At 40.0% G+C, this 27,064-nt stretch overlaps 1 protein-coding gene and 1 pseudogene across 2 annotated transcripts; both read left to right on the top strand.

Annotated features, from left to right (window-relative positions):
* Window positions 1-5,035: 5,035 nt before the first annotated feature.
* On the top strand, window positions 5,036-8,041 carry LOC111887669 (patatin-like protein 2). 2 transcript variants are annotated; one of them, XM_023883844.3, is made up of 7 exons: window positions 5,036-5,422; window positions 5,553-5,734; window positions 6,289-6,466; window positions 6,568-6,726; window positions 7,049-7,294; window positions 7,549-7,721; window positions 7,795-8,041. In XM_023883844.3, exons 1-7 carry the CDS (start codon window positions 5,108-5,110, stop codon window positions 7,847-7,849), a joined length of 1,308 nt encoding a protein of 435 aa, XP_023739612.1. In that variant the 5' UTR covers window positions 5,036-5,107; the 3' UTR covers window positions 7,850-8,041. The 2 variants fall into 2 exon arrangements, with proteins under 2 accessions (XP_023739612.1, XP_023739611.1); XM_023883843.3 differs by having other exon boundaries at window positions 5,037-5,422; window positions 7,049-7,360.
* Window positions 8,042-22,915: 14,874 nt separating this feature from the next.
* LOC111887695 (villin-2-like) lies at window positions 22,916-26,079 on the top strand (annotated as a pseudogene).
* Window positions 26,080-27,064: the final 985 nt, after the last annotated feature.

The raw sequence follows: 27,064 nt of genomic DNA, 5'->3' as shown, positions 1-27,064 counted from the left end.
CATTTCCTCAGTTTGACTCCAGTCACACCCGAGAGTGTGCCTGAATCCCTTAAACCAAGGCTCTGATACCAACTTGTAACATCCCAAAAATACGACCCAAAAATTTTTGTTTAATAATTACTGAAAACATCATGTCAGTATCATAAAATAAAACCCATACGTCAATATCTCAAAACCATAGCAAAGTATCATGAGAAAACTGTATCAAGACTATATCAAATCACATCTATGAAAAACTAAAACAACTCCCAGGACAAACTGAAGCTGTGGTGTGTGCGATGCCATCAACCCGAGCCCTTCCCTTTACTTGCGGAAGTACCTGAAACCAAAACTGAAACTGTAAGTACAAAGCTTAGTGAGCTCCCCCAAACTACCACATACCATACAATAACAAATAACACATACTGGGCCTTGCCCACTGCATCGGACCGAAGTCCAGAAACTGAATCAGACCGAAGTCCGGAACTAACCAGGGCCTTGCCCTCTGCATCGGACCAAAGTCCGGGACTAACTGCATTGGACCGAAATCCGGAACTGACTGGGACCTTGTCCCCTACATCGGACCAAAGTCCAAAACTAACTGCATCGGACCGAAATCCGGGAACTATCTGAGCATAACATAACATAAGATAAACATATCAACTAATATGAACACATAAATTGCATACTGCATCGGGTCGTAGCCCGGAATACATAACACATAAACACTGTCTGAGCCACGTAGGCATCAAACATTCTAACTACTGCATCGGACCGAGGTTCAGAAACTACTACTAATTAAACGGGCCGACATTGTGGCCTTAGACCCGTTCCTACTGGAAGGAAACTCACCTCGTAACGCTGACTGTCGAGATGCTAAGTCTGAAACTGTTTGACAGCTGCTCTGGAACTCCCCGGCTACAATTTCCGTAAACACTAAGTCAAATACTAATAACTAATCTTAGGGTAAGATGAGTATTTTACCCCCTGGTCAAAGTCAACTTCCTGGTTGACCGGACTCGCCGAGTTGGCTCGCCAAATCACCGAGTCCCTTCCATCTGTTCTAGTTTTATACCCGTTTCTACTCGTCGAGCTTAGCGAAGACCCGACGCGTTCTTCTTCGATGCACACATACTGAGTCCAAGTTCATCCGACTCACCGAGTTGAAGAACAACTCGTTGAGTCTTAGGCAATCTTCATCGGACTCGCCGAGTTGCTCATCCAACTCGCCGAGTTCACGACTATCTTCATAGGACTCGCCGAGTCCAACGTTCTACTCGCCGAGTTCATTCAGTCCTTTTTCCATACAGACCTGATTTGAGCCATGCAGCGGCTCCAAACCACAGATCTAGGCTTCTAGGGCATGCTTATCACGTAAAGTTGCAAACTTTACATGCATGCATAGCTTTAGGGGCTTCAAATGTCCAAACTAAGCTCTTAATGGGGTTCTAAGCTCAAGAGGGACCTTAATCACAAATATGACTGAAACTTAACACTTCTAGAAGGTAATGAGAGGCCAGATCTGAAGTATAACCCAACCATAAGGTTTCTCTACAAAGGATTTGGGGTTTTAGGGCTTAAAAGCAACAATTTAGGGACAAACAATATATAATAGATCAATAATCAAGATGGAAACTTTATTACCAGAATGGATGACCACAAACGAATGTGTTTTGGATCTAAGTCCCCCTCCTTGACCTTTTCAAGCTCTCCTTTCTTCCACTTGCTCCAATGTGCACTAAAAGTCCCTTCACAAGGCAACAATCACTCAAACTTACCAATGGAGGCTAGGGTTTCGATAAGGAATGCTCTGAGGGCGATGGAGGCTGAGATGGGGCTATAAGGACGTTTAAATAGGGTGCAAACCCTAAGGATCAGGGTTTCCTCCTGACTGGCCTACTCGCCGAGTCCAAGCGTGGACTCGCCGAGTAGATCACTTATAGCCCGCATCCAACTCGACATCTACTCGGCGAGTTACGGCTACAACTCGCCGAGTAGCCGTTCCAAAAAGAAACATTTAATCAAAATAAATACGTACCAGGAATGGGGCGTTACAATTATCACAACCACCACCACCACCATCATCATATACATACATACATACATACATATACACATACACACATAAACATACACACACACACACATATATATATATATATATATATATATATATATATACATACACATACACATACAAATTCAAATACACACATACATATACATACATATATATATATATATATATATATATATATATATATATATATATATACACACGCAAACACACATAGATATACATAATCACACATACATATACATAAATATACATAAATAAATACATACATACACATACATAGTATATGCATATTTCCCCTAATTATCATCTTTTTTCATTATTTAATTTATATATTAAACGCAAATTATTTCACATTGTTGATGTGTTAAATGTAGTTCTTTTTTTTTCCCGATTGTTTTGTTTCTTTGTTTGTTAAATGGTTATTTTCGCGTTTCGGGGTAATACATTATATACTTTTTATTGATGTGTTAAGTGTAGTTTTTTTTTTCCAATTGTTTGTTTATTTGTGTTTTAAACACATTCGTTACCATTAATATATATATTATCATTATTTTTATAAATATTATTATTATTAGTACTATTAGTTTTATTTTTAATTGTTTGTGTTTTAAATATGTAAAAACAAAATGATAAAAAAAAAAGTTTCAAGATTAAAATATTGAAAAATATAATAATAATAATAATAATAACAATAATAATTGAAAAATGAAAGTGTATAAAGGTAACAACACACGCAACAAAATCGGATGAGACATTTCCGGCCGGATGTTAATTAGCATGGTTAATTGCGCGTGAGACCCTAGTTCAATTCCTACCACAAACCATTTTTTCTTTATTTTCGATTAAGAAGATAAAATTAATTGGAACCCAATTTAGAATGAAAGTGGCATACCCGGCTGTATGGTAAGTATGTGGGTTACAAATCTGTTAAGCACGAGTTCGAGAGAAGGAAGGAACATGGAGCAGCAGAACAGCGAAGAAGAAATCGACGAGAAAGGAAGGAGCACCGAGGAGATGGCGATGGCGCTCCGGCTATGCCACTTTCATTCTAAATTGGGTTCCAATTAATTTTATCTTCTTAATGTGTATTATGAGATACATTTAATGTAGTATTAGTCAATGTTAGTGATATGTATTTGTATTTGACATTTTTTTAGGTTTATTAGTTTTATTGTATGGTTATTTGTTTTCTGGTTGAATTTCAATATTATTATAAGTTTAATGTAATGTTTTTTTTTAATATTTTGGACAGAAAAAACTGAATTTTTTATATTTTTTTGCTGTTTTTTTTTTAAATAAAAAGTAATTACCTACGGAAAATCCGTAGGTAATGTGAGCCGTAGGAAATCCGTAGGTGATAAAGTCAATGTTAGTCAAAGTGGGCTCCGTCGGTAATCCGTAGCAAATCTGTAGCTATGTATTTCCGTAGATATTGCGTCCGAAACTAGACAACTTTAGTCAAACTCGACTCCCGTCAGTAATCCGTAGGCATTCTGTAGTAATTCGTTTCCGTAGCTAATCTATAGGTATTATACCTACAGAATTGGTAGTAGCTATTCCATAGCTAGTCCGTAGCTACAAATTTCCCACGAACATTTATGCTACAGGCCATTTTCCGTAGCAAATCCGTAGGTATTGCCTTATATTTACGGAATACCTACGGATTGTGCCGTAGCTATTGCCCTAGTTTTCTAGTAGTGATACAAGTTTATTAATCCATTTAGTTCTAATTAGATTAATTATCTTGTAATTAATTTAATTTAACCATAATTAGATAATTATCTACCAACATTTATCTTAAGTTAACGACCTCTAATTAATCAGATTTTGTTCTAATTACTCGGTGATAAGGCTTGACTCCCACTAGATTTCATTATTAAATCCATAAATATAAATATTTAATCTACTATTGGTCCATCAGAAATTAAAATAAAAGCCTAAAAGTTATAAATAACCTAATCTGTAATCTCTACAAAATGAAATGAATGTGATACCAGATGCTGAAAGACATCCCTTCACCTTTAATTAGATGACCAACACACCCTCAAATCACTAGTGATGCCTAACTCCGGCGAAGCCTCCCTCCCTGACCACATCTTTTTCTCTGGTGGGAAGTTTGATTCGAACACATATACTCCTGTACATTTATTCATTTGTCGGAGAAGACCATATAACGTCCTACACCCAGCCCCTAACTGGAGTGTACATCAAATTAATCAACATTTCTATAAGACCTTTTCTTTCTAGCTATTTAAATAAAATATAAGTTATAAATTAGTTGACAATTAAGAATGGAGAAACGTTATTATATGATTATTCTTATTTATTTTGATTTAGACATAATCTCATTAAACATATTCATAATTACTAAATTCCAAAATAATAGTCTTCTATTTATTAAATTTGAGTTGCTAAAAAGGAAATCTGATAGGTAATCGAAAAAGAAAACAGGAGGTTACATGGAATATCTATTTTGGAATCGCTCTATACCAACTAGTGCAGGGAAACATGAGATAACAAGGAAAAACCCTAGAACTGGGTAAACCCATCGTGGGTACGTGTGGATTCTCATACGAATGACAACCCTGATTTCTTCCAAACTAGTTGATTCACAAACATGTGAATACCGAATCAAAGTGTCAACACAAAATGCTACAACACAAAATAATACAAAGAATTTGGTAACTGAACAAAATAGGCAATGAATTATTATTTCTCCCAAAACACTAGCTACTCGCCAACAAAAACAAACGACCATAAGGAGGAAACTAAAAGTCCAAAAGTCAAACACAACCACCAAAGTCAAACATTTCTGCGTATACCATTTCAAGCATATCATGTACTATTTTAGTACAAAGACAATTTAAATCGTCCGGTCTTTTCAAACATTTTTCTCAACCACGTGATTTATTACAAAAATAATAATAATAATAAATACTCTTGTACTATAAGTAGAGGACGCTTCATGTCATCAAAACTATTTACCATTGCAATTCATTATCAGTGTGAATTTTGAATCACGTTTTCATTCTATCATATAGTTCATGTATGGGACTCGTAATGCTTAATTTACGAAGCATCAAAAGCTTTTTCGGTTCAAGATATCTGCATCATTGGCCACCAAGTAGGATTGCGATTAACGTATACAACGCATCAGCTGCCAGAATCGAAGAGGAGTCATCGACAAACTTATACAGATATACACGGAGAAATATGAGTTGTGTAACTCAAGTGGAGAGAACAAAGTCAGTGCAACACCCCCCAGTGTTTGGGAAGTTGATCACAGTTCTTAGCATCGATGGAGGTGGAATCAGAGGTCTTGTACCAGCTATTATCCTCGACTTTCTTGAGAATGAGCTTAAGGTATAACATGCTTCCTTTGATTTCTCAAAATTTTAACAGTTTTCATGTTTGAACTTGTATGATATCTTTGTCATCTTACAAATCTGATAATTCTTGTTCTTTGCAATCATATTTTTTATTTGTTGCTCAGAGAATAGATGGTGAAGACGCAAGAATAGCAGACTATTTTGATATGATCGCTGGGACAAGTACTGGTGGTCTCATTACTGCAATGTTAACGGCTCCCGATGAAGATAAACGCCCTGTATTTGAGGCCAAGGACATCAAGAATTTCTACCTTCAAAATTCTCCCAAGATCTTCCCTCAAGATTGGTAATTAACAACACATGTAATTAAGTTGAATTTCGAAATATTATGAGCTTGATCATCCAAAGAAAACGATTTATAGTAGTTCACCCTAATTGAATAAGAGAATATAGTCTTCCTTTTTAGAAGAGAATAGTCTTTTTAGATGAGAATATAGACTATAGGGCATTTGGGATAAGTTTGTTGCAAATGTGTCATCCAAAGTGGTTGAACATTCGAGTTTCTTGTTATGTAGATTTAGGTGTAGGATTAGATATATGTTTGGGTTAGCCTTTTAAAGAAAATGAGAATAAAATCCCCCACCTCTCTCTCACACACTACACACATTATTTTCTTTATTCCTAGTTGTTTTCTTTATTTTCTTTCATGAAAACAAGGAAGTCACAAGTAGGCATATATCTATTTTTTTTCTTTATTTTATTGTTTCTTATATTTGTCAGGGCACAGATGTCAACTCTTTTGCACACTATTCTACTTGCCTCTTTTTGGACTTTATCATTTAAGGCTTGCTCACTGAAAAAAAAAATATTGACATAATTTATAATTTTCTTGAAAAACAGCAATATGTTTAAAAAATTTATAAAGAGCCTAATGGGGCCGGTATATGATGGGAAGTACCTCCACAACTCCATAAGGAAGAGGCTTAGAAACGCCAAACTAGAAGATACATTAACTAATATTGTTATACCAACCTTCGACATCAATACACTCCAACCAACAATCTTTTCCAGCTATGAGGTTAATTTTCTCTTTTTTTCTATTATGGGGTGTATTTATTATTGTCTCTAAGCATAAACATTATACAATAAAATGTCCATGCCATCTTTTTCTGTTGATAGATAAAGGAAAAACCATATTTGAATGCCTTGCTCTCGGATATTTGCATCGCAACATCAGCAGCGCCAATTTTTCTTCCACCACATCATTTTGAAACCAATCATCAGGGACACAAGCATGAGTTTAACCTAGTTGATGGTGCTATGGCAGCAAATAATCCGGTAAAATACTTATTGGAACTATTTATTTAAAAAATAAAATCATTTGTTAATCTGCTTTATTTCTCAATGACCATCACAAGATGTGGATCATAAAACTCACAAAAAGAAATTGAAGACACAACATTATCAAATAAACAAACCAAATGAATCAGCTTGAGCCATTTATCACTCGGAATTCAAATATTAGAACTTGCTTATTTCTTCCCCATTTAAGAATACACTTTAGTTTAAAAGAACAAGAATTATGAATGTTTTGTCGCTAAAATAGGACTATCTGAATTGTCTACCTATGGCCATTAACTTATTTTTTCTTCTGTAACAGACACTTATTGCAATGGGAGAAATTGCCAAGCAACTTATTCGCAAAAATAATGACTTTCTTCACATACCTCAATCCCTTGAGTATCGTAGATTTTTGGTTATATCTATTGGAACTGGTGAATGCAAAAAGATATGGAAATATAACGTGAATAAGGCTTCAAAATGGGGCGTGTTAGGATGGTCGTTGAATGTCTTTAATTTGTCGACTCCTTTACTTGATATTTTCTCTCAAGCTAGCACTGATATGGTAGATATCCACCTTTCTGTTCTCTTCAAAGCCCTTGACGTTGAAAAAAATTACCTACGTATCCATGTTTGTTTATGAACTTTTTGTTATTACTACAAAACATTAGCTTAAAAATATAAAGCGTCCCAAGGAACTACACATACAAATTTAGATAGGAGTTAGCAACCCGTGTTTATATTTTTAGCTAGAATCGGAGCTAAAGATTATTAATTTGCATAGTGATGATCTTCCAACATAGAATTCTATGAACACAGGAGGATGGCTTAGAAAGGTCATTGTCTTCACTACATAGAGCTACGAAGCACGATTTGGAACGTTTGATTGAAACGGGTGAACGCTTATTAAAAAGGAAAGTTTCAAAGGTCAACTTGCAAACCGGCAACTTTGAGCCCTACAGTGAAAAAACTAATGAAGAGGCTCTCAAAGAGTATGCATCTTCATCAATTGTTATTGGATTCATTTATCTACTCTGTTACTGATAATGTATTTTTCTTGGACAGCTTCGCAAAACAGTTGTCTGATGAAAAGCACCTTCGTGACCATAGATCACCATGAACACCAAAATCGAATCCAGATCCATGCATCATTTAAGACACAAAGCCTAACTTTTGGGGCATTCGGAAATCTTTAAGATTTGTACTGAGTTGGTCCTTAATCTATTTTTATGCATTCTAGATTCTTAAACTTCAAATTTGGTGTCAAATAAATCATTATAAGAAATTTGGACTCGGGTCAACTTAATTGCTACACATGGCATCCACATAATATTCTCTATTAAAATTCAGAATAAAATTTTAAATAATTATTGTTTTTATTACAATTTATTAAAGTTAAATGTTATTAACATGAAGAACATGAAATCTCTACACGTTCATTATGAAGATGAAATTGGATAGTTGTTGATTAAATGAGTTGATGGTTGAATACAAAATTTAACTATTTCATCATGAGTGGCATTAAATATTCAAATCAAATCGAAACCTAATCCAAAAATCATAGAAACTTAAATTCAAATCCTAATCAAAATCAAGGAATCTTCAAACCATTATCCACCTTCTTCAAACCAAATCTAAGACCATCGTTAATGAAATTGCAAATCGGAGACCATAAACGTATATTTTATTGCTAAACAAAAACCATATTCGAAACCATAAACCCAAAATCGGAGACAATAAATCCGTGAAACCATAAATCAAAATAAATAAATAAATAAAATAAAAAATCTTTCGTGAATGGTCATTTGAGTTAGACATTATTTCATAGTTGTTGAGTAAGTCAATGACTGATTAAGTCAAACAGAACCTCGTATCATTTCCAATAAGAAGCATATCAATAAGAGGCATATTAGAGACAACATATCAGACGACATTAGAGGCTTCTAATTGTGGTAATAAAATGTCTGAATATGACCGAGTCAGATTCAGGAGACTCTTATAAGACCTAGTAATAGACATATCAAATAGCCCCTCCGATTTGTAACCCTAAACGCCAACATACACATAATCGCACAACGGCCTCATCTAAATAACCCAAGAGATACATCCACCACAACCAACTGCTTCTCTATATCTTATCCCTCACTGATGTTATCCCCTATCTTGCAGACACACAAACAAAACATGGAGATATGAGCATGATTTACCCATGTGTGTGTTGTGTGCAACAGGATTAGTGTAAAACTCTAAATTTTCAAATAAAAATTTCTATTGTAAGTCCACAACAAAACACAGTTTAACGTTTCTCATACTCATTTTGTAAACTATTTCAAACACAAGACATAAAATTGTTTGTCAAATATCTCAGAATCCTCAAAACACAAATCAACTAGTTGGTGTATACAATCATGTCGGCGCCTTCCACGATCCTAAGATGTACCTGAAACACATTTCACACAACACTCTAAGCACAAAGCTTAGTGAGTTTCCTATAATACCACACACAATTAATTAGCCTTTCATGGCTAAATCTCGATAAGGACCCTCCGGTCATGTGTCTCAGTGAAGACCCTCTGGTCTCATGGCTCAATTTGGACCCTTTGGTCCTATCTCAATAAATGTATAAAATAATATACAACATAAATCACAAGGTGTAGCACCTAGAATCAGAAAGACCAAGAAAAGGAAAGGAAACCCTAAGTCAAGGGGTCAACTCGTCGAGTCCATAGGAGAACTCGACGAGTCGGAGCGGGATCCGGGTTATGGAATAAGTGACCGACTCGCCGAGTCGACGAGTAGACTCGGCGAGTCTGGTCTGAGCGAGAAAAGCCCTAATCTGAGGGTTTGCACCCTATTTAAAGGGCCTTATGTCCTCTCCTTAGTCGCCCTTGTCGGCCAGAAGCTGCTATACTCGGTTCCAAACCCTAAGTTGAGTGAGAGAAGGAAGAAAGTGAGTTTGGGACTTTTGCAAGAGGAAGATTTGAAGGAATTGGCCACTAAGGAGTTGGAGGATCCAACCTTGTTATTGTGAGCATCAGTTTGAAGGTAACAATCTGTTGCTTTGCCTTTGTTGCTTCTACATCTTTTCTTGGAATGATGTTTGGGGCCATTTGGTGTGTTAAGGAGCCATTTCGAGTTAGAAGTCCAGATCTGAGGTTGCTACTTCAGATCTAGGTGTGTTTTGACCCAGAAACCCATAAAGTATCAGTCTTTGGTGTGTTGGTGAACCATGTTTGCCTCAAACCCTAGCCCTAGAGTGTTTTAAGCCCATAGCTCTTTGGTTTCACGTAAAGTTTGCAACTTTATGTGAGGAATAGGCTTTAGAAGTGTGGATCTACGGTTTGGAGCCCCTGCATGGCTCAAAAAGCCATTATATGGATTAAGAACTGAAGCTACTCGACGAGTCACATGCGTGGACTCGGCGAGTTGTATGAAGATAGGCAGGAACTCGACGAGTTGGAAGAACAACTCGGCGAGTCTGTTGAAGATTGCCGTTGAATCGATGAGTCGGTTCTTGGACTCGACAAGTTGGATCACAGAACCTCAACCTTTCCTAGTTAAGACTTAGATCGATGAGTTGAGTGGTGACTCAGTGAGTTGGACAGGATGGGACTCATAGATCGTTGAACTCGACGAGTTGGCGGGGTGACTCGGCGAGTTGGGTCGTATTTTGAGAGTTTCAGAGTATATGGACTCGACGAGTCAACGGGTTGACTCGGCGAGTAGAGTCATTCAGGAGGGTTGACTTTGACCAGGACTTTGACTTTGACAAGAATGGAATTAGTTGGCATCTAGAGTTCTGTTTGGATCTAAGTGATATATGTATTGATATTGGTAGCTCGGGGAGCTAGTGGAGCAGCGCTTCAGGGAATTATCGGACAACAACCAGAGGATTATCAGCAAGTTCAGCAGTGCAAGTGAGTTTTCCTTTGTGTGAATGGGTCTACGGCCACAATGCCGGCCCATGTAGTTATGAGTAGGAAGACCTGGGGGTTAGCCCTAGGCACTGTTTGCTAGTATGATATTCAAGACCAAGGTCCGATGTTGGGCGGGTGCCCAAGGAATGGTTTGGATGATAGAGTATACTTGTTGTCTGTGTGATGCATGTATGTGCCTGGTAGGAAGGTGAGTGTGGGCGAGGTCCATATCTCACCAATAGCAGAGTATGGACGGTGTTTCATATCTCATTAGTAGTAGAGTAGGGGAGAGGCCCATGATATGTATGGAGTGAGTATGGGCGCTTGGACAGGGTTCCATGACTCACTAGTGACTGGATAGGGGCGAGGCCCAAGATAGGCGAGACCTTAGAACAGGATTCAGTAGTATATGTTTAGTTATGTGTTGTTCTATATTTATGTGTTAGTATATGTCAGCAGGCGGGGCCCAGAGACAGGCGGGGCCTAACAGAAACAAATTTGTATCCAAGCGGGGCTTGAAGCCAGGCGAGGCCTGGAGCGGCGGGGCCGTTGTAGCGGGCGAGGCCCGAAATAGCGGGCGTAGCCTAGTATTTGTTGTATGTGTTTGTGCAGGGTATGTTGTAGGTTGGGGAACTCACTAAGCTTCGTGCTTACGGTTTTCAGTTTTGGTTTCAAGTACTTCCGATAGTGGAAGGAAGAGCTCGGGGTGATCGCATGGCACATACCATTGATTAGTCAGCCTGGGATGTTTTACTCTGATGATGAAAATATGTTTTGGAATTAATACTCTGAATTATGTTATGGTTTACAATATGTTTATGTGAATATGGTTTTAGTAATGATTTAAAGAAAAATTTTTGGTACGGATTTTTGGGACGTTACAAGTTGGTATCAGAGCCTTTGTTTGAGGGATTCAGACTTATCATCGGGTGTGTCTGAACTCAAACTAAGGAATTGGTATAATGGTTTTCAAAATGAAATGATAGTTTTGTAAAGAGTTTTGGGAAAGAAAACAGTTTTAGAAAATCAAAGAGAATTCAGAAAGAAAAGAACCTTGATAAGAGAAAAGTGTGTGGTGCATGCAATCAGCCGATCTCAAGTAAGTACCCCAAAATACCCATACAAGTTTATGTTATGATTATCAGTTAGTAGAACAGCATGCTAGATTAGGAATAAGGATCTAGGGAGGATGCCTTATGTGCCTGTTGTATGTGCTTTTGAGCTACATGATAGTACTGGTTAGACAGTAGTAGGATAGCCTGTCTAGGTTTTGCCTGAGTTTATGAGCTTATGATGCATGCTAGTACAGATTCCTGTTATGGGATTATGATTGCTTGAGTATGTTATGGTTAGATTTTCCCTTGTCTGAATGTTGCTTGGTTTGTGCATTGTAGGATTCTGAGTGATGGGAGTTAGCCATTAGGTGAATATGTCACGTCACATGTGATCAGGGTTGAATAATCTCAGAGTGCTGGATTTGGCCCTATTGCGCAGATCTCGTTTAAGTCTAACCGTTGTAGGGATGAGTCTTTTACTCGAAGGATTATTTGAGCCTTGGCACATGTGATGGTATTCAGGTGATGGTTAATTGGCATCAAAAAGAGGCCTTCAGCGGTTGAGGATTGGTTTGGGTGGAGTTAGAGGTTTTCCCTAGGGTAAGCCTAGGATGAGATAGTGTTGGGAGCAGTAATAGTAGAAAAGGGACCAGGTGGAGTCGAAGCAGTTCTTGAGGAAAGTAAGGATATATGTGGAAGGTAGTATGGGCCCATACTACTGAAAGCAGAGGATCCGTACTCGATTCGGGGAAGGCCGAGATGAGACTGGGAAACTTGTAGTGTGTGTATGGTCTTGCAGCAGTGATGAGTATTCTGATAGTGATTATATTATGTTTTCAGCATGGTGACATTGCGAGAGAGGCCAGTGGGCAGATCAGGCGCAAGAGAGGGATCAGGCTCAGGTTCAGGAGCTGAGAAACTTGAGGAGCGGATGAGGGAGTTGGTATCAACTGAGGTTACGCGTAGTATCCTAGATCATACTCCTGTGATCATTGGCACGTTCAAGGAGGGTATACTAGAGATCTTGGATGAGAGGCTGGGAGCCTTTCATACCGAGATAACGGCTTTGATGGGAGTGTGTACTATGATATTCCGAGAGTTTAGAGCTTGCGGAGCACCAGATTATCACGGGGTTAGGGACCCCCATTGCCAGCAGCAGGTGGCTGGCCGGTGTTGCCAACACTTTTTGTATGAGCCAGTGTCCCGAGGGGGACAAGGTCAGACTCGCCTCCTGTCTTCTGAAGGACAGATCGAGGGATTAGTGGGAGGAGATTGGTCATGCCATTGGTGATGATGCCGCGTTGGACGCGATGACATGGGGCGATTTCTCGGCCAGGTTCAGGGCTGAGTTTTCACCGATTATTGAGGTGCAGTAGTTAGCACGAGAGTTTTAGGGTTTGACGCAAACTACTGAGACTGTAACAGAGATCACCGCCAAGTTCAGGGAGAGGGCCCTCCTTGTTCCTCAGTATGTCGCAGACGAGGAGATGAAGAAGGCCCAATATCATGAGATGTTGAGGGATGACATCAGGGAGTTCGTGAGCAGGTCCGGCTATAAGACTCTGGAAGATATGATTTTTCGGGCTAGAGAAAGGGAGTTCGATTTGGAGCAGATCCGGAAGAGGAAGCTGGATGAGGTTTAGGTAGCCACAGGTTCGGGCAAAAGGCCCAAGGGGTCAGATTCGAGATCGAGGGATTACCAGAGCCGCGACCGATGCGGGAGGTGCAGCAGGACGCACGAGGGTGCGTGCAGGAGTGGTAGTGGTGGGGATTCAGGCTGCTTCAAGTGCTGTCGGACTGGTCATTTTAGCAGGGATTGTACTGCTACCACCACACAGGGATCAGACTTGATATGTTTTCACTGCAGTCAGCGGGGCCACAAGAAGGCCCAGTGCCCTAGTTTGCTTTCGGCAGGACGGGTGATAGCACCTGCCCCTGCAACTTTGAGGATCACAGACGACTGTCAGGGCTGAGTAGAGGCGCCTACGGTAGGAGGCAGGGATTTTCAGATGACTACCATGGAGAGGCGAGCAATGCCGGACGTTGCAGCTATGCGACTTTCGTTCTGTTTTCTTTATTCATGATTATATGGTTATGAATCTGCATCGTTATTGGTATAAGTATTTTAGAATTGTGCGGCTTGCTTGTGATTTATCTATATGCCATCTGCATGCCTTAGATATGAAAATGGTAGTTAGGGGTTGTGCCCTATTGGAGCAGGTTACTTAGGATGCAGTAACTATAGCATGCTTATGTGGAACTCAGTAGTGACCCGCTGGATTCCAAAAAGGTTTTATTGAGTTATGGATTGGTTAGAGCCCCTAGCTGTGGCAAGCTTGGGTTTTCTTCAGCAGATTGATTGCAGTATAGTAAAGATGATGGGGAATTCTTCTCAAGCGTTGAGCAGTGAGGTATAAGCATGATCAAAGTGGGGGAGAACCCTCCGAGTGTACAAGGGTAAGAGCACGCAGATCCAAAATGAGTACACGGCCTTTGAGAAGGAAAGGAAGTAGCATAGTGATTGATGGATTGAAAAGTTCAGGGTTGGGATTTTGAGAAACTTCCCAACTGTTAGTCATGTAATCGGGATGTTTTCATGTTAGTAGTCAGTGCTAGAGACAACTTGTAGAGCATGATAGAGCGGTGGGAGAGCCGCAACATTTTCCAGCAGCAAGTCAGTAGTGGGAAGTGTTGTAAGACGACGGGGTAACCATAGCATTCCCTAGCAGCTTAGTTAGCGGAGAGTGGGCGGAGGCTCGTATCTCCTAAGTTAGCAAAGTTTGGGAAAATAATGATCAAGGTAGGAATCAGGAATGGGTAGTCGATGAGAATAGTATGGAGCTAGCCTGCATAGCCCTAGAAAGGTGAGACCTTGGGAGAGGCTGCTCCAGGATGTAGTTGGGTGAGACCTGTGGGCGAGGCCCGTATGTGAGTAGCAGTGTATGTGAGATCTGAGAGCAAGGTTGCTCAGTAGTATAGTCGTGTGAGACCCATGGGCGAGGCCCGTGAGTTTTAGTAGCACAGGTGGGACCTTGTGTGGACCTTAGGTTCATGTTAGGGGATCGAGGATCCCAAGACTTGTAGCGCCAGAGTGGTAGAATAGAGGGGGCAATATTAGGTAGCCTAAGTTTCTTCGGAAGTCGCTGGGAGCGACTAGGAGTTTGTGTTGGGGCTAGTGACCGGTGGGAGCCAGTAATCTAGATGTTGATAGATTAGTAGGGACTAGGGTGGTCTCGATTCATCCGGAAGGCAGATAGGGGACAACATATTTTCAGTCAGGGGCAGTGATGGTAAGGAAACTATGGTATAAGACAACTATTTGATCGGAGTGTGTTACGCCTCTCACAGTAAGGTTGGATAATCTCAGAGGGAAGGGTTTAACCCTGTTGCACAGAGGAAGTAGTTGGCTGTGGAATGTTGCTTTGGGAAGGCCAGTAAATGCGCAATGGAAAGGAGGTGAACCCCCTAGGATGTCCAACATAAATACTCGGGGAGTATTGGAAGGATCGTCGGTTGAGAGAGTTGTATTCGCGGGGTTGTTATTTGCAAGGTCTAGTGTCATTCTGAATGACCGGGCGGAAGGCCAATGGAAGTGATCGACGGGTGTTAGGCTTTTCAAGCAGAGTATTGAAAGCAGATTGCAGAACGATTGGCCATGGAGAAACTTCGAGGATGAAGTTTAGTTTAAGTGGGGGAGAGTTGTAACACACAGAATCAGAAAGACCGAGAAAAGGAAAGGAAACCCTCAGTTAAGGGGTCAACTCGTCGAGTCCATAGGAGAACTCGACAAGTCGGAGCGGGATTCGGGTTATGGAATAAGTGAATGCTCGGCGAGTCAGCGAGTGGACTCGACGAGTCTGGTCTGAGCGAGAAAAGCCCTAATCCGAGGGTTTGCACCCTATTTAAAGGGCCTTATGTCCTCTCCTTAGCCCCCTTGTCGGCCAGAATCTGCTATACTCGATTCCAAACCCTAAGTTGAGAGAGAAAAGGAAGAAAGTGAGTTTGGGACATTTGCAGGTGGAAGATTTGAAGGAATTGGCCACTAAGGAGCTGGAGGATCCAACCCTTTTGTTGTGAGCATCAGTTTGAAGGTAACAATCTGTTGCTTTGCCTTTGTTGCTTCTAGATCTTTTCTTGGAATGATGTTTAGGCCCATTTTGGTATGTTAAGGAGCCATTTCGAGTTAGAAGTCCAGATCTGTGGTTGTTACTTCAGATCTAGGTGTGTTTTGACCCAGAAGCCCATAATATATCAATCGTTGGTGTGTTGGTGATGCATGTTTGCCTCAAACCCTTGACCTAGAGTGTTTTAAGCCTATAGCTCTTTGGTTTCATGTAAAGTTTGCAACTTTACACGAGGAATAGGCTTTAGAAGTGTGGATCTACGGTTTGGAGCCCCTACATGGCTCGAAAAGCCACTATATGGATTAAGAACTGAAGCTACTTGACGAGTCACATGGGTGGACTCAAAGAGTTGTATGAAGATAGGAAGGAACTCGATGAGTTGGAAGAACAACTCGGCGAGTTTATTGAAGATTGCCATGGACTCGGCGAGTCGATTCTTGGACACGACGAGTTAGATCGCAAAACCTCAACCTTTCCTAGTTAAGACTTAAATCGGTGAGTTGAGTGGTGACTCAGTGAGTTGGACAGGATGGGACTCAAAGATCGTTGAACTCGACGAGTCGGCGGGGTGACTCGGCGAGTTGGGTCGTATTATGAGAGTTTCAGAGTATATGGACTCGACGAGTCAACGGGTTGACTTGGCGAGTAAAGTCAGTCAGGAGGGTTGACTTTGACCAGGACTTTGACTTTGACAAAAATGGACTTAGTTGGCTTCTAGAGTTCTGTTTTGATCTAAGTGATATATGTATTGATATTAGTAGCTCGGGGAGCTAGTGGAGCACTGGTTCAGGGAATTGTCGGACAACAACCAGAGGATTATCAACAAGTTCAACAGTGCAGGTGAATTTCCCTTTGTGTGAATAGGTCTACGGTTACAATGCCGACCCATGTAGTTATGAGTAGGAAGACTCGGGGGTTATCCTTAGGCACTATTTGGTAGTATGATATTCTGGACCAAGGTCTGATGTCGGGCGGGTGCCCAAGGAATGGTTTGCTTGATAGAGTATACTTGTTGAGTGTGTGATGCATGTATGTGCCTGGTAGGAAGGTGAGTGTGGGTGAGGTTCCGTATCTCACCAATAGCAGAGTATGGATGGTGTTCCATGTCTCATTAGTAGCAGACCAGGGGCGAGGCCCGAGATAGGTATGGAGTGAGTGTCGGCGTGGGCCCGTATCTCACTTACAGTAGTTCCATGACTTACTAGTGATAGGATAGGAGTGAGGCTCAAGATAGGCAAGGCCTAAGAACAGGATTCAGTAGTATATGTTCAGTTATGTGTTGTTCTATGTTTATGTGTTAGTATATGTCAACGGGCGGGGCCCACAGACAAGCGGGGCCTAAGAGAAACAGATCTGTATCCGAGCGGGGCTCGAAGCCAGGCGAGGCCTGGAGTGGCAGGGCCATTGTAGCGGGCGAGGCCTGAGGTAGGGGCGATGAGCGAAATAGCGGGTGTGGCCCAGTATGTGCTATATGTGTTTGTGCAGGGTATGTGGTAGGTTGGGGAACTCACTAAGCTTCATGCTTATGGTTTTCAGTTTTGGTTTCAGGTACTTCCGGTAGCGGAGGGAAGAGCTCGTGGTGATCATATGGCACACACCATTGATTAGTTAGCCTGGGATGTTTTACTCTGATGATGAAAATATGTTTTCGAATTGATACTCTGAATTATGTTATGGTTTGCAATATGTTTATGTAAATATGGTTTTAGTAAGGATTTAAAGAAAAATTTTTGGTATGGATTTTTGGGATGTTACACAAGGACAAAATGCCTAATATCACATATCTCGGTATAAGCACATAAGTCCCTCCGGTCGATAACACAGATAAGACCCTCCCGTCGTAGAGTAATTACCACTCAAGTAAGTATAGTGAGAAGATTCACCTCGTAAATAAAGCACGAATGTCTCGCACTCAATTGTCAGTCTAGACTCCGCCTACATATATCACAATCATCTCTAATTAAAAATTTATTTTAACAAATCCAAATATGTTAAGCTAACTCCTCTACTAAATCTCAGAAATGGGAGAAATACCATTTTACCCCACCATGGTCTCCAAAGTTAACAACTTGACCAAACCCTTAAAAGTCAACGGAAGTCAACAGTTCATGTTGACTCAACTCACCGAGTGCATCTATGCGTCTCGTCGAGTTCATTCCGTTCTAAAAAAATCGGGAAAATTCGAGTCAACTCATCAAGTTTGTACAGTGTCCAGAATATCGGGGAAAACCCTAACCAACTCGTCGAGTTGGTTAACCAACTCGTCGAGTTCCTTAACCCCTTTCCCTCATTCAGATGCTTTTAAGTGAGGCTAAGGCCCCAAAATCTAGATCTAGCCTTCTAGGGATGAGATACTATGTAAAGATGCAAGCTTTATGTCAGCTAACTTTGCCAAAACAAGGCTCAACAAGGGGTTTAAGGCATGAAGATTGAGCAATTCTTGATAATGCTTAAGTCCTTAGGCCTAAAGGGCCTAGTAGTGTCCAGATTTGAAGTCTTTGCTTCAACGCATGCTCAAAACCATTAATAACTCAAGAAGAAGCTAGAAATGGTCCTAAACTCTCTAATAGAGATATCTAACAAACAAGTGATCAAGGTAATGGTTTTTACCTTCAAATAACTGCTACAACTGAATGGATGCCGGATCTAAAGACTCCTTCTTGTTCCAAACTCTTTACTCTTCAAGTTTCTTCAAGGAATGCACCAAAACACACACTCTTAAAATGGAAGATAGCTCGATTAGGTTTTATCTGACTCCCAAGTATAAATTTAAACATTTATTAAATTTAAATGTTTATTATATTCCATTAAAACACACATTCTCGACTTGACGAGTTGGGGCCCCCACTAGACTCAGATTTCTCCCTCGAATTCATTCCTTGGAAATAGCTCTAGGTACTGCTCACACATCTCAGACTCTGGCTCTGAAGTCCACTCTAATCCCCTCCGATGATGCCACTAAACCTTAACCAAATGGACCTCCTTATTTCTCAAGACCTTCACCTTCTTATCTAAGATCGCCAACGACTTCTCAATGTAGTTCAGGTGATCATCGACCTAAATGTCCTTCAAAGGGACCATTGTCGTCTCGTTGACTACACACTTCCTCAGCTTGGATACATGGAAGGTGTCATGAATCTGGCTCAACTCTGCAGATAGGTCTAACTGATAAGCTACCTTACCTACTCGAGCAATCACTCTCAAAGGACCAATGTATCTAGGGCCTAGGTTTCCCCGTTTCCTATATCGGATCACCCATTTCCATGGGGATACCTTTAGGAGGAAAATATTGCCGGCCTGGAAATCTATCTTGGAACGTCTCCGATCTACTTAACTCTTCTAACGACTCTGGGCCATTAGCAACCTCTCTCTAACCTACTGGATTTGCTCTATCGTCTTGAGCACTATCTCAGTGCTCCCCATCATTCTCTGCCCGACCTCCCCCAACAGATGGGAGTCCGGCACCTCCTCCTATATAAAAGCTCAAAAAGAGGCATCACAATATTAGAATGATGGATGTTCTTTTATGAAAACTCAGCCAAGGGTAGGTAAGAATCCCAACTCCCATTGAAGCCCACTTGCTCTTCTTGTCTGTCCGTGGGGTGTTATGTGGTGCTGAAATGTAGTCGGGTACCCGACTCCTCATGAAAGTTTTTCCGGAACCTGTATGTAAAATGCACATCATGATCTGACACTATCGACGTTGGCACCCCATGCCATGCCACCACCTCTCAAACGTAGACGTTGGCCAATTTCTCCACAGAAGAGCTCTCTCTTATATCCAAGAATTGAGCACTCTTCGTCAACCGATCTACAATCACCCAGATCGCACAACACCTCTCGTAGTCCTAGGTAATTTGGTGATAAAATCCATAAAAATCTGCTCCCACTTCCATAGGGGAGTCTCCAAAGGCTGCAACTAGCCATGGGGATGCTGGTGCTCTGCGTTGACCTGACGACAGGTCAAACATCTCACGACAACCCATGCCACATCTCTCTTTATACAGGGCCACCAATAATCCTTTTTCAATTCTAAATACATCTTAGTGGCCCCAGGATGGATCAAGAATCTCGACCTACGGGCCTCCTCCAGCAAAATCCATCGGGTCCCACTCGTATATGGAACCCATACTCGCCCATGAAAATTCGTAAGCCCCCGACAATCCGTCTAAAACTCAGAAATCTGCCTGGTCACCCGCTCCCTCTTCCTGTTTTTTGGTCTCATGGCGACCACTTGGGCCTCTCGGATGGTATCCAAAATTGGAGTCATCATCGTCATCCTCATACACACGTCTCTAATCAGAGCACTCACTGCTCTATAACTCAGGGCATCAGCTATCACATTATCTTTTCCTGGATGATACAAAATCTCACAATCATAGTCCTTCACTACATCCAACCACCTCTTCTGTCTCATATTCAGGTTGGGCTGATCCATAAGGTATCTCAGGCTCTTATGGTTTGTGTATATGGTACATCGGATACCATAAAGATAGTGGCGCCAAATCTTGTGGGTGAATACCACCACCCCAACTCCAAATCATGGGTGTGATATCTCGTCTCGTGAGGCTTCAGCTGCCTCGACGCATATGCTATCATGTATCCTCTCTGCGTCAACACGGAACCCAATCCAGATATGGATGCATCACAATAGACTACGAAGTCCTCTACTCCCTCCAGAAGGGCTAGCAGTGGAGCTTCGCACAATCTTTGGTAACGAGTCTCGAATGATTCCTGGTACATACGTCTATAATCGGAGCACTCACTGCTCTACAACTCAGGGTATCAATTACCACAATAGCTTTGTCCGGATGATACAAAATCTCACAATCATAGTGTTTCAATACATCCAACCACCTCCTCTATCTCATATTCAGGTTGGGCCGATCCATAAGGTATCTCAGGCTGTTATGGTCCATGTATATGGTACATCGGACACCATAAAGATAGTGGCGCCAAATCTTGAGGGTGAATACCACCGCCCTAGCTCCAAATCATGGGTGGTATATCTCGTCTCGTGAGGCTTCAGATGCCTCGACGCATATGCTATCATGTATCCTCTCTACATCAACATGACACTCAATCCAGATATGGACGCATCACAGTAGACTACGAAGTCCTCTACTCCCTCCAGAAGGGCTAGCACATGAGCTTCCCATAATCTATGGCAAAAGAGTTTCGAATGTTGCCTGATGCTTAGGCCCCCAAGTAAAAATCACTACCAGAAAAATAGCTTTTTACGACGCGCAAATTACGACACTCATTAATATATGTTACGCAAACGAGAGTGACATTAAAAAAGTGTCATCTCTTCAGAAAATTTAAGGATTTAGGTCACGCATTATTGCGTGCTATTAAACTAGTGTCAAAAGAAAAAAAAATAAAAACACGGAGGGCGCTGTACCTTAAATGCGCGCCCTCTGTATGTGTCGCTTTATAATTTTAATGAACGCGCGTTCCTTAGTTACAAGCGGGAAAAGAAAAGCCAAAAAATTAGAAAAGCCTGCTACCCTCCCTGACCTAAGCATTTTCACGCATCTTTCATTCTCCTCACACTATTGTGCAACTTCTCAATCAAAGATCGAAGGTTACGATTTCATCTCCATCTCTCGACTTCATCATCTCAATCAAGAAACAGGGCTTCTGATTTCCATTCATCTACTTCATTGTTGCTGTAATTTCACCTTCTTCATCTCTCTGCTGTTCTTGAGAATACTCGCCAACAGTTTTCTTAGACTATTCCTTGACCTGCTTCCTTCTAGATACGCTTCTTCAAATAACTCCAACAACAACAAACCCCAACCCTACACCCCTCATCCTCTTCCATGGCGTCGTCAATTACCGGCGATGTCATATACCACCATATCTCTGATGAATTCCAATTTTGCGGCTTTAATTTGTAAATATATCCCACGTACGATCTTCAAAAAGCTTCCGGTGGTAGATCTAGCATGGTCAGCGTGTGTGTGCAGGTTGTGGAGTTCAGTAGCTTCTGATCGAGAGATGCAGGTTAGGGCTTTCAAGGCGCCGTGGAAACTGTAATGGTGTTCATTGTGGCGGAGGGATTAGGGTTTCTAGAGTGAGAGACGAAAGGGGAAATTAGGGTAAATGTCTGTAGAAGGAAGCATGTAATGTTGTTCTCTATTAAACGACGACTTAGGGTTTTAACTTTCACCACTGCTGCTGCTTCGCCACTTAAGCGAATCGACACTCATAACGCACCTTCCACTGCGACGAAGCACTAGGATGCTTTATGATTGGCCTCGCATCAAGGTTCCACAGAGCCCAAATCATTCGAACTAGAAACCTTCAGGTACTATCACTACAAGATCTCACCTCCTCTCTCCTAGACCAAGATTTTGTAGAAAATTTTGGTGTTGAATCAACAATTGTTTGTTAACAGGTTTTCCATTTTTAATCATTCATTTGTTCTTCCCACCATTTTTATTAGGTTCTCAATTTACTTAACAAACTTTAGTTCAGTTCTTCTCAGGCACCCATGCCATTACATGTGCCCTGTTTGCTTTCTTGAGGCCTGGTGATGAGGCACTTAATCTAATCATTTAGAAAGCATAAAATTTAATCATTAATTTTTATTAGCTTTTGGCAGTTGGGTCATCACTGACCAGCTGTATAGCTTTACAATGACAAAAACAAGTATAGGTAAAACAAAACACCAGTTGTACAGTTTTACAATGGCAAAATCAAATATGCCATTGGAATATTCTGAATCCATACACCTATGTGATCTACTTTCAGCAAAGTTGTATCTAATTAATAGAGAGGGTTTTTCCTATATGTTCCTATACAGATTAAGCACAACAATATGGAAAAAGACTAAAAAATATGTATGAAAGCTGTATGTATGTATTTTTTTTACTGTTTACATCATGACCAATCAACAGAGGTGGTGGCAATAGCATAAGATAACCAAATAAAATATTGATTCAGCCACTCCTTCCTAGATCACCTTTTTTTCTTTTTGTTTTTAATAAAATAATATAATATATATTTAACTGATTATTGATATCATCATCTACTATGGTGAAAATGGTTGATGCAGTTTGATCGTCAAACCTTATCCATTGCAATGCGTTTCTTGATGGCCAAAACTCCAAAGCAAAGGGCAGCTGTTGATCTGGACACTCATTACACACAGGTTAGGTTTCATTCTTTTATACCATATCATATGATGATGATGCTTATATTATCAATTATCCATTATCCATTATCCAATCCTACATACAGTTTGAACCTCACCCCATGTATCTATGAAGGAATATCTTGAACAACATATTGGAGTTAAAACAAGAAGACAGGTATTATATCAAGGATATGTGGAAGGGATATCAGCTACTGGGATGCAGTCAAATCATGGGTTTGATGGCCAGGTCAACGCCTGCTGCTTTTTTACTGGTGTATCCTTTATGGAAAGAGAATGAAAACAAATGGGATGAAGTTTTCAGTGTTATTTGTTTATATTACTAGCTTTGTTAAAGCAACAAGGAGTTGGGCTCAAAGGGTTGGCTAAAAGTTCTACTGCAACTGAAGAAGTCCCACCATTGCTTGAAGAAAATGGGAAAATTGAGGTGTGGAGGATTAATGGCAATGCTAAAACCACAGTACCCAAAGAAGATATTGGTAAATTCTAAAGTGGAGATTGCTACATTGTTCTTTACACTTACCATTCTAATGAAAAGAAAGAAGATTACTATTTGTGCTGTTGGATTGGCAAAGATAGCATTGAGGTAACATTGCTGCTCGATTAGCTACTACAATGTTCAATTCACTCAAGGGGAGACCAGTTCAGGGTCGTGTATTTCAAGGGAAAGAGCCTCCATAGTTTGTCGCCATCTTTTAGCCTATGGTTGTGTTAAAGGTAGGTACTTGCGTCACACTTTTAGTTTTTTCAAATATTTTGTTGTGATATTAGATTCAGATGGAAAATGTTGTGTTATTAGGGTGGATTGAGCTTTGGATACAAGAACTCCATTGCAGACAAAGGATTGAATGATGAAACCTACACTTTAGATGGTGTAGCCCTAATTCAGATATCTGGCACTTCACCCCATAATAATAAAGCCGTTCAAGTAGATGTCGTATGATTATGAGCCCCTTCTAAGTTATTCCTTGGAATTGTTAAAATTAGGGCTAATGAAATTTGTTTGTTTCAGGTGGCAACCTCATTGAATACGTATGAATGCTTTCTTCTTCAATCTGGTTCTTCATTGTTCACCTGGCATGGAAACCAGAGTAGTGTTGAACATCACAGCATAGCTGCAAAAATCGCCGAATTTTTGAAGGTATGGGATGCCGTGATTGGTTTAAAAATAATTTTTTAAATACAAAAAGAAATATTGATTGTACTTTAGAAATTGGTAAAGACTAATGACATAATGATTAATTAAACCTTTCAGGAGAGTTTAATATCTCATAGTAGAAAACTAAGAAATTCAAAGCCAAACCAAGTCTAATTGGATGAGTAGGTGCCAGGTCAGATGCAACAATAGCTGTTGCAGCCTTCAAGAAATAGCATTTTGCTTTCATTAATTTATTTATTATAGCATTTTATTTTTAAAGTACAATGAATAAAAAGAAAGAAACTGAAAGTAGAATGGTGTAACGGGAAGAAATGAAATAACCTCGTAAGCTTTTAGAGACTGATCTTTAACCTCCTTATGATCTCCACTTGATTTAAATTCAGCCAAGTAACGAAAGTAATCACCCTTCCTGATGATATTAAATTTTTTTAAAAAATAAAATCACAAAGGTTATTTAGCAAAGTATTTGTGATATTTAAAAGAAACATACATTTTATGATAGAAGATGAACTTGCAGTTATATGCAATGACATACTTGCAACAATCGATCACCATTTGCAGTTATATGCAATGACATACATTTTATCAGAAAGTTGAGTTTTTGATGATAAGTTTGAATCGTATCGTATCTTGTTTTTGTTGAATTTAAGTTTATTTTGTCTTGTTGTCTAGCCTGGCGCCACTATGAAATTTGCTAAAGAAGGAACTGAAAACTCAACTTTCTAGTTTGCCCTTGGAGGGAAACAAGGCTACACCAGTAAAAATATACATATAACATATAGATACCTCTGTTAATATGCGCTTTTGATGGACAGTATCTTTACCAGGAAACAAAGGCTTTTTGTTCATGAGCTCCGTGAAGATGCAGCCAACTGACCAGACATCAATGGCAACTGTGTAATCTGAAGAGTTGAGTAGGAGCTCAGGGGCCCGATACCATCTTGTCACAACATATTCGGTCATAAAATTGTTCTCAACACTTGTTCGTGCAAGCCCAAAATCACAAATTTTAAATCACAATTTGCATTCAGTAGCAAATTACTTGGCTTCAGGTCTCTATGAATCACATTGGCAGAGTGAATATACTTCAACCCTCGTAGGAGCTGATACAAGAAGTACTGCAGGATACAACAAGAGTGGTTATAGGTTACAAGTCAGTCAAAGTCAAGTCAAGTTATAGAAAATAGACCCATCGGTCAAAGTCTAGTCAAGTCATAGAAAGTTTGATCAATATAGTCTAGTGTACTCCTGCACAGTGTAATAGATGCAGCCTAAAAGTTGAATACCTGACAACGCTCTTTCCAAAGCCAAACACCTATACCTCTAGTAAGTATTACTACAGATAGGCAGGTTATCGCCTTTCAAAAGATAATTAATGAATATGAGCAATAAACTGTTGTTTTTATTCTCAGGCTCAGGCTGTTGGACATCATCATCTAGCACTAGCAGCATATTAAATTTAGAGACAGAAAACACCAATTCTGGGATTGCAGAAACCAATTAAGGTATTATGTAAACAAGAAACAACACTTCAGAACAGTTATACTATACAGATTCATGGAAAAAGAGATATATCCAAACCAAAGCTACTTGTTGAGATTAACTTTGCAGGGAAAGCAGGGCAGTAGACACTGAATCACTTTGTGTCATTTCAGGGAAATTGGTATGGTCTATTTAATTTTATTTTTTTTATTGTTTTTATTTAATATGTTAAGAGTTAATATATTATTAAACAAATCTTTTTCGAATGGATCTTCAGGAGCAAGAAAAAATGTCCCGAGCTACAAGGACACAAGTTTGTTTGTTTAGAGTTATAGTGCTAATTTATGTACTTTTTATCTGAAATAATTACAATTTCTTTCAGACACGCATGGGTGACTATCTCAAAGATGTGGCATCCAGTCATATCCAAAAGATTACAGATAACATCTGAATCAGGACTTAAAGTTGCACTCTATCCTCAAGAAACAAGTTAGAATGTCAATTCACTTCATTTTCATTTTCATTTTCATTTTGTTATTGATTTTCCCTTATTTGGATGAATGGGATCAAAATGAAAAGGATCACTCCATCTCCTTAGGTGGGGCTGTTAACGATATGGAGTCTAGCTCTCTCCATCTTCTAGTTTTATGTGGTGCAAAGATATGTGGAAGGATATCAGCAACCGGGATGCAGCCAATGCACAACTGCTTATCCATATAATTTGTTGTTTGGAGCATTAGTCTTAAAGAATTATAAAAGGCAAGATGCAACATTACTTAGTTGGAATTTGATGTACATAGTAGATTAGATGGAAATTTATATATTGTAAGAAATAGAATTGTATGACATTAAATTTATGCAATGGATTCTATTTTTTGTATATGATATTTTATTTTCTATTCCGAAACATTAAATACAAATTTAATTTGAAAATAAGTAAATCTATAAATAATATTTTTTTAGACATTTAAAATTATGATACGCAAAAATGTGTGTCATCTTCATTTATGACATGGCCTTTCTTGACAGGGTCTTTCTTGATACGCGTTGCGTGTCATTAACACGCGCGTCGTAAGGTTATGACACGCGAATGCGTGTCGTCTTCCTTTATGACAGGGCCTTCCTTGATACGCATTGCGTGTCGTAAACGTGCGTCGTAATTGCGCGTCGTAAATGAGCGTCGTAAATGCGCGTCGCCTCTCTTTATGACAGGGCCTTCCTTGACGCGCATTCGCGCGTCGTCCGAGCCTTTTACGATGCGCAATGAGCGTTTACGGCGCGCAATGAGCGTCCGAGCCTTTCTGGTCAATTTGGTGAGAGGAACTGCAATCTTGGAGAAATCTATGATAAATCTCCGATAGTAGCCTGCTAGACCTAGAAAACTTCTGATCTCTAATGGGAACCTCGACACCTCTCACTGCATAATTGCCTCAATC

This window comes from Lactuca sativa, chromosome 7, assembly GCF_002870075.4.
Source record: "Lactuca sativa cultivar Salinas chromosome 7, Lsat_Salinas_v11, whole genome shotgun sequence".
NCBI classification, from domain to species: Eukaryota; Viridiplantae; Streptophyta; class Magnoliopsida; order Asterales; family Asteraceae; genus Lactuca; species Lactuca sativa.
Note: the sequence above shows the minus strand (reverse complement) of the source record. Positions and strands in the feature narration are given on the sequence as shown.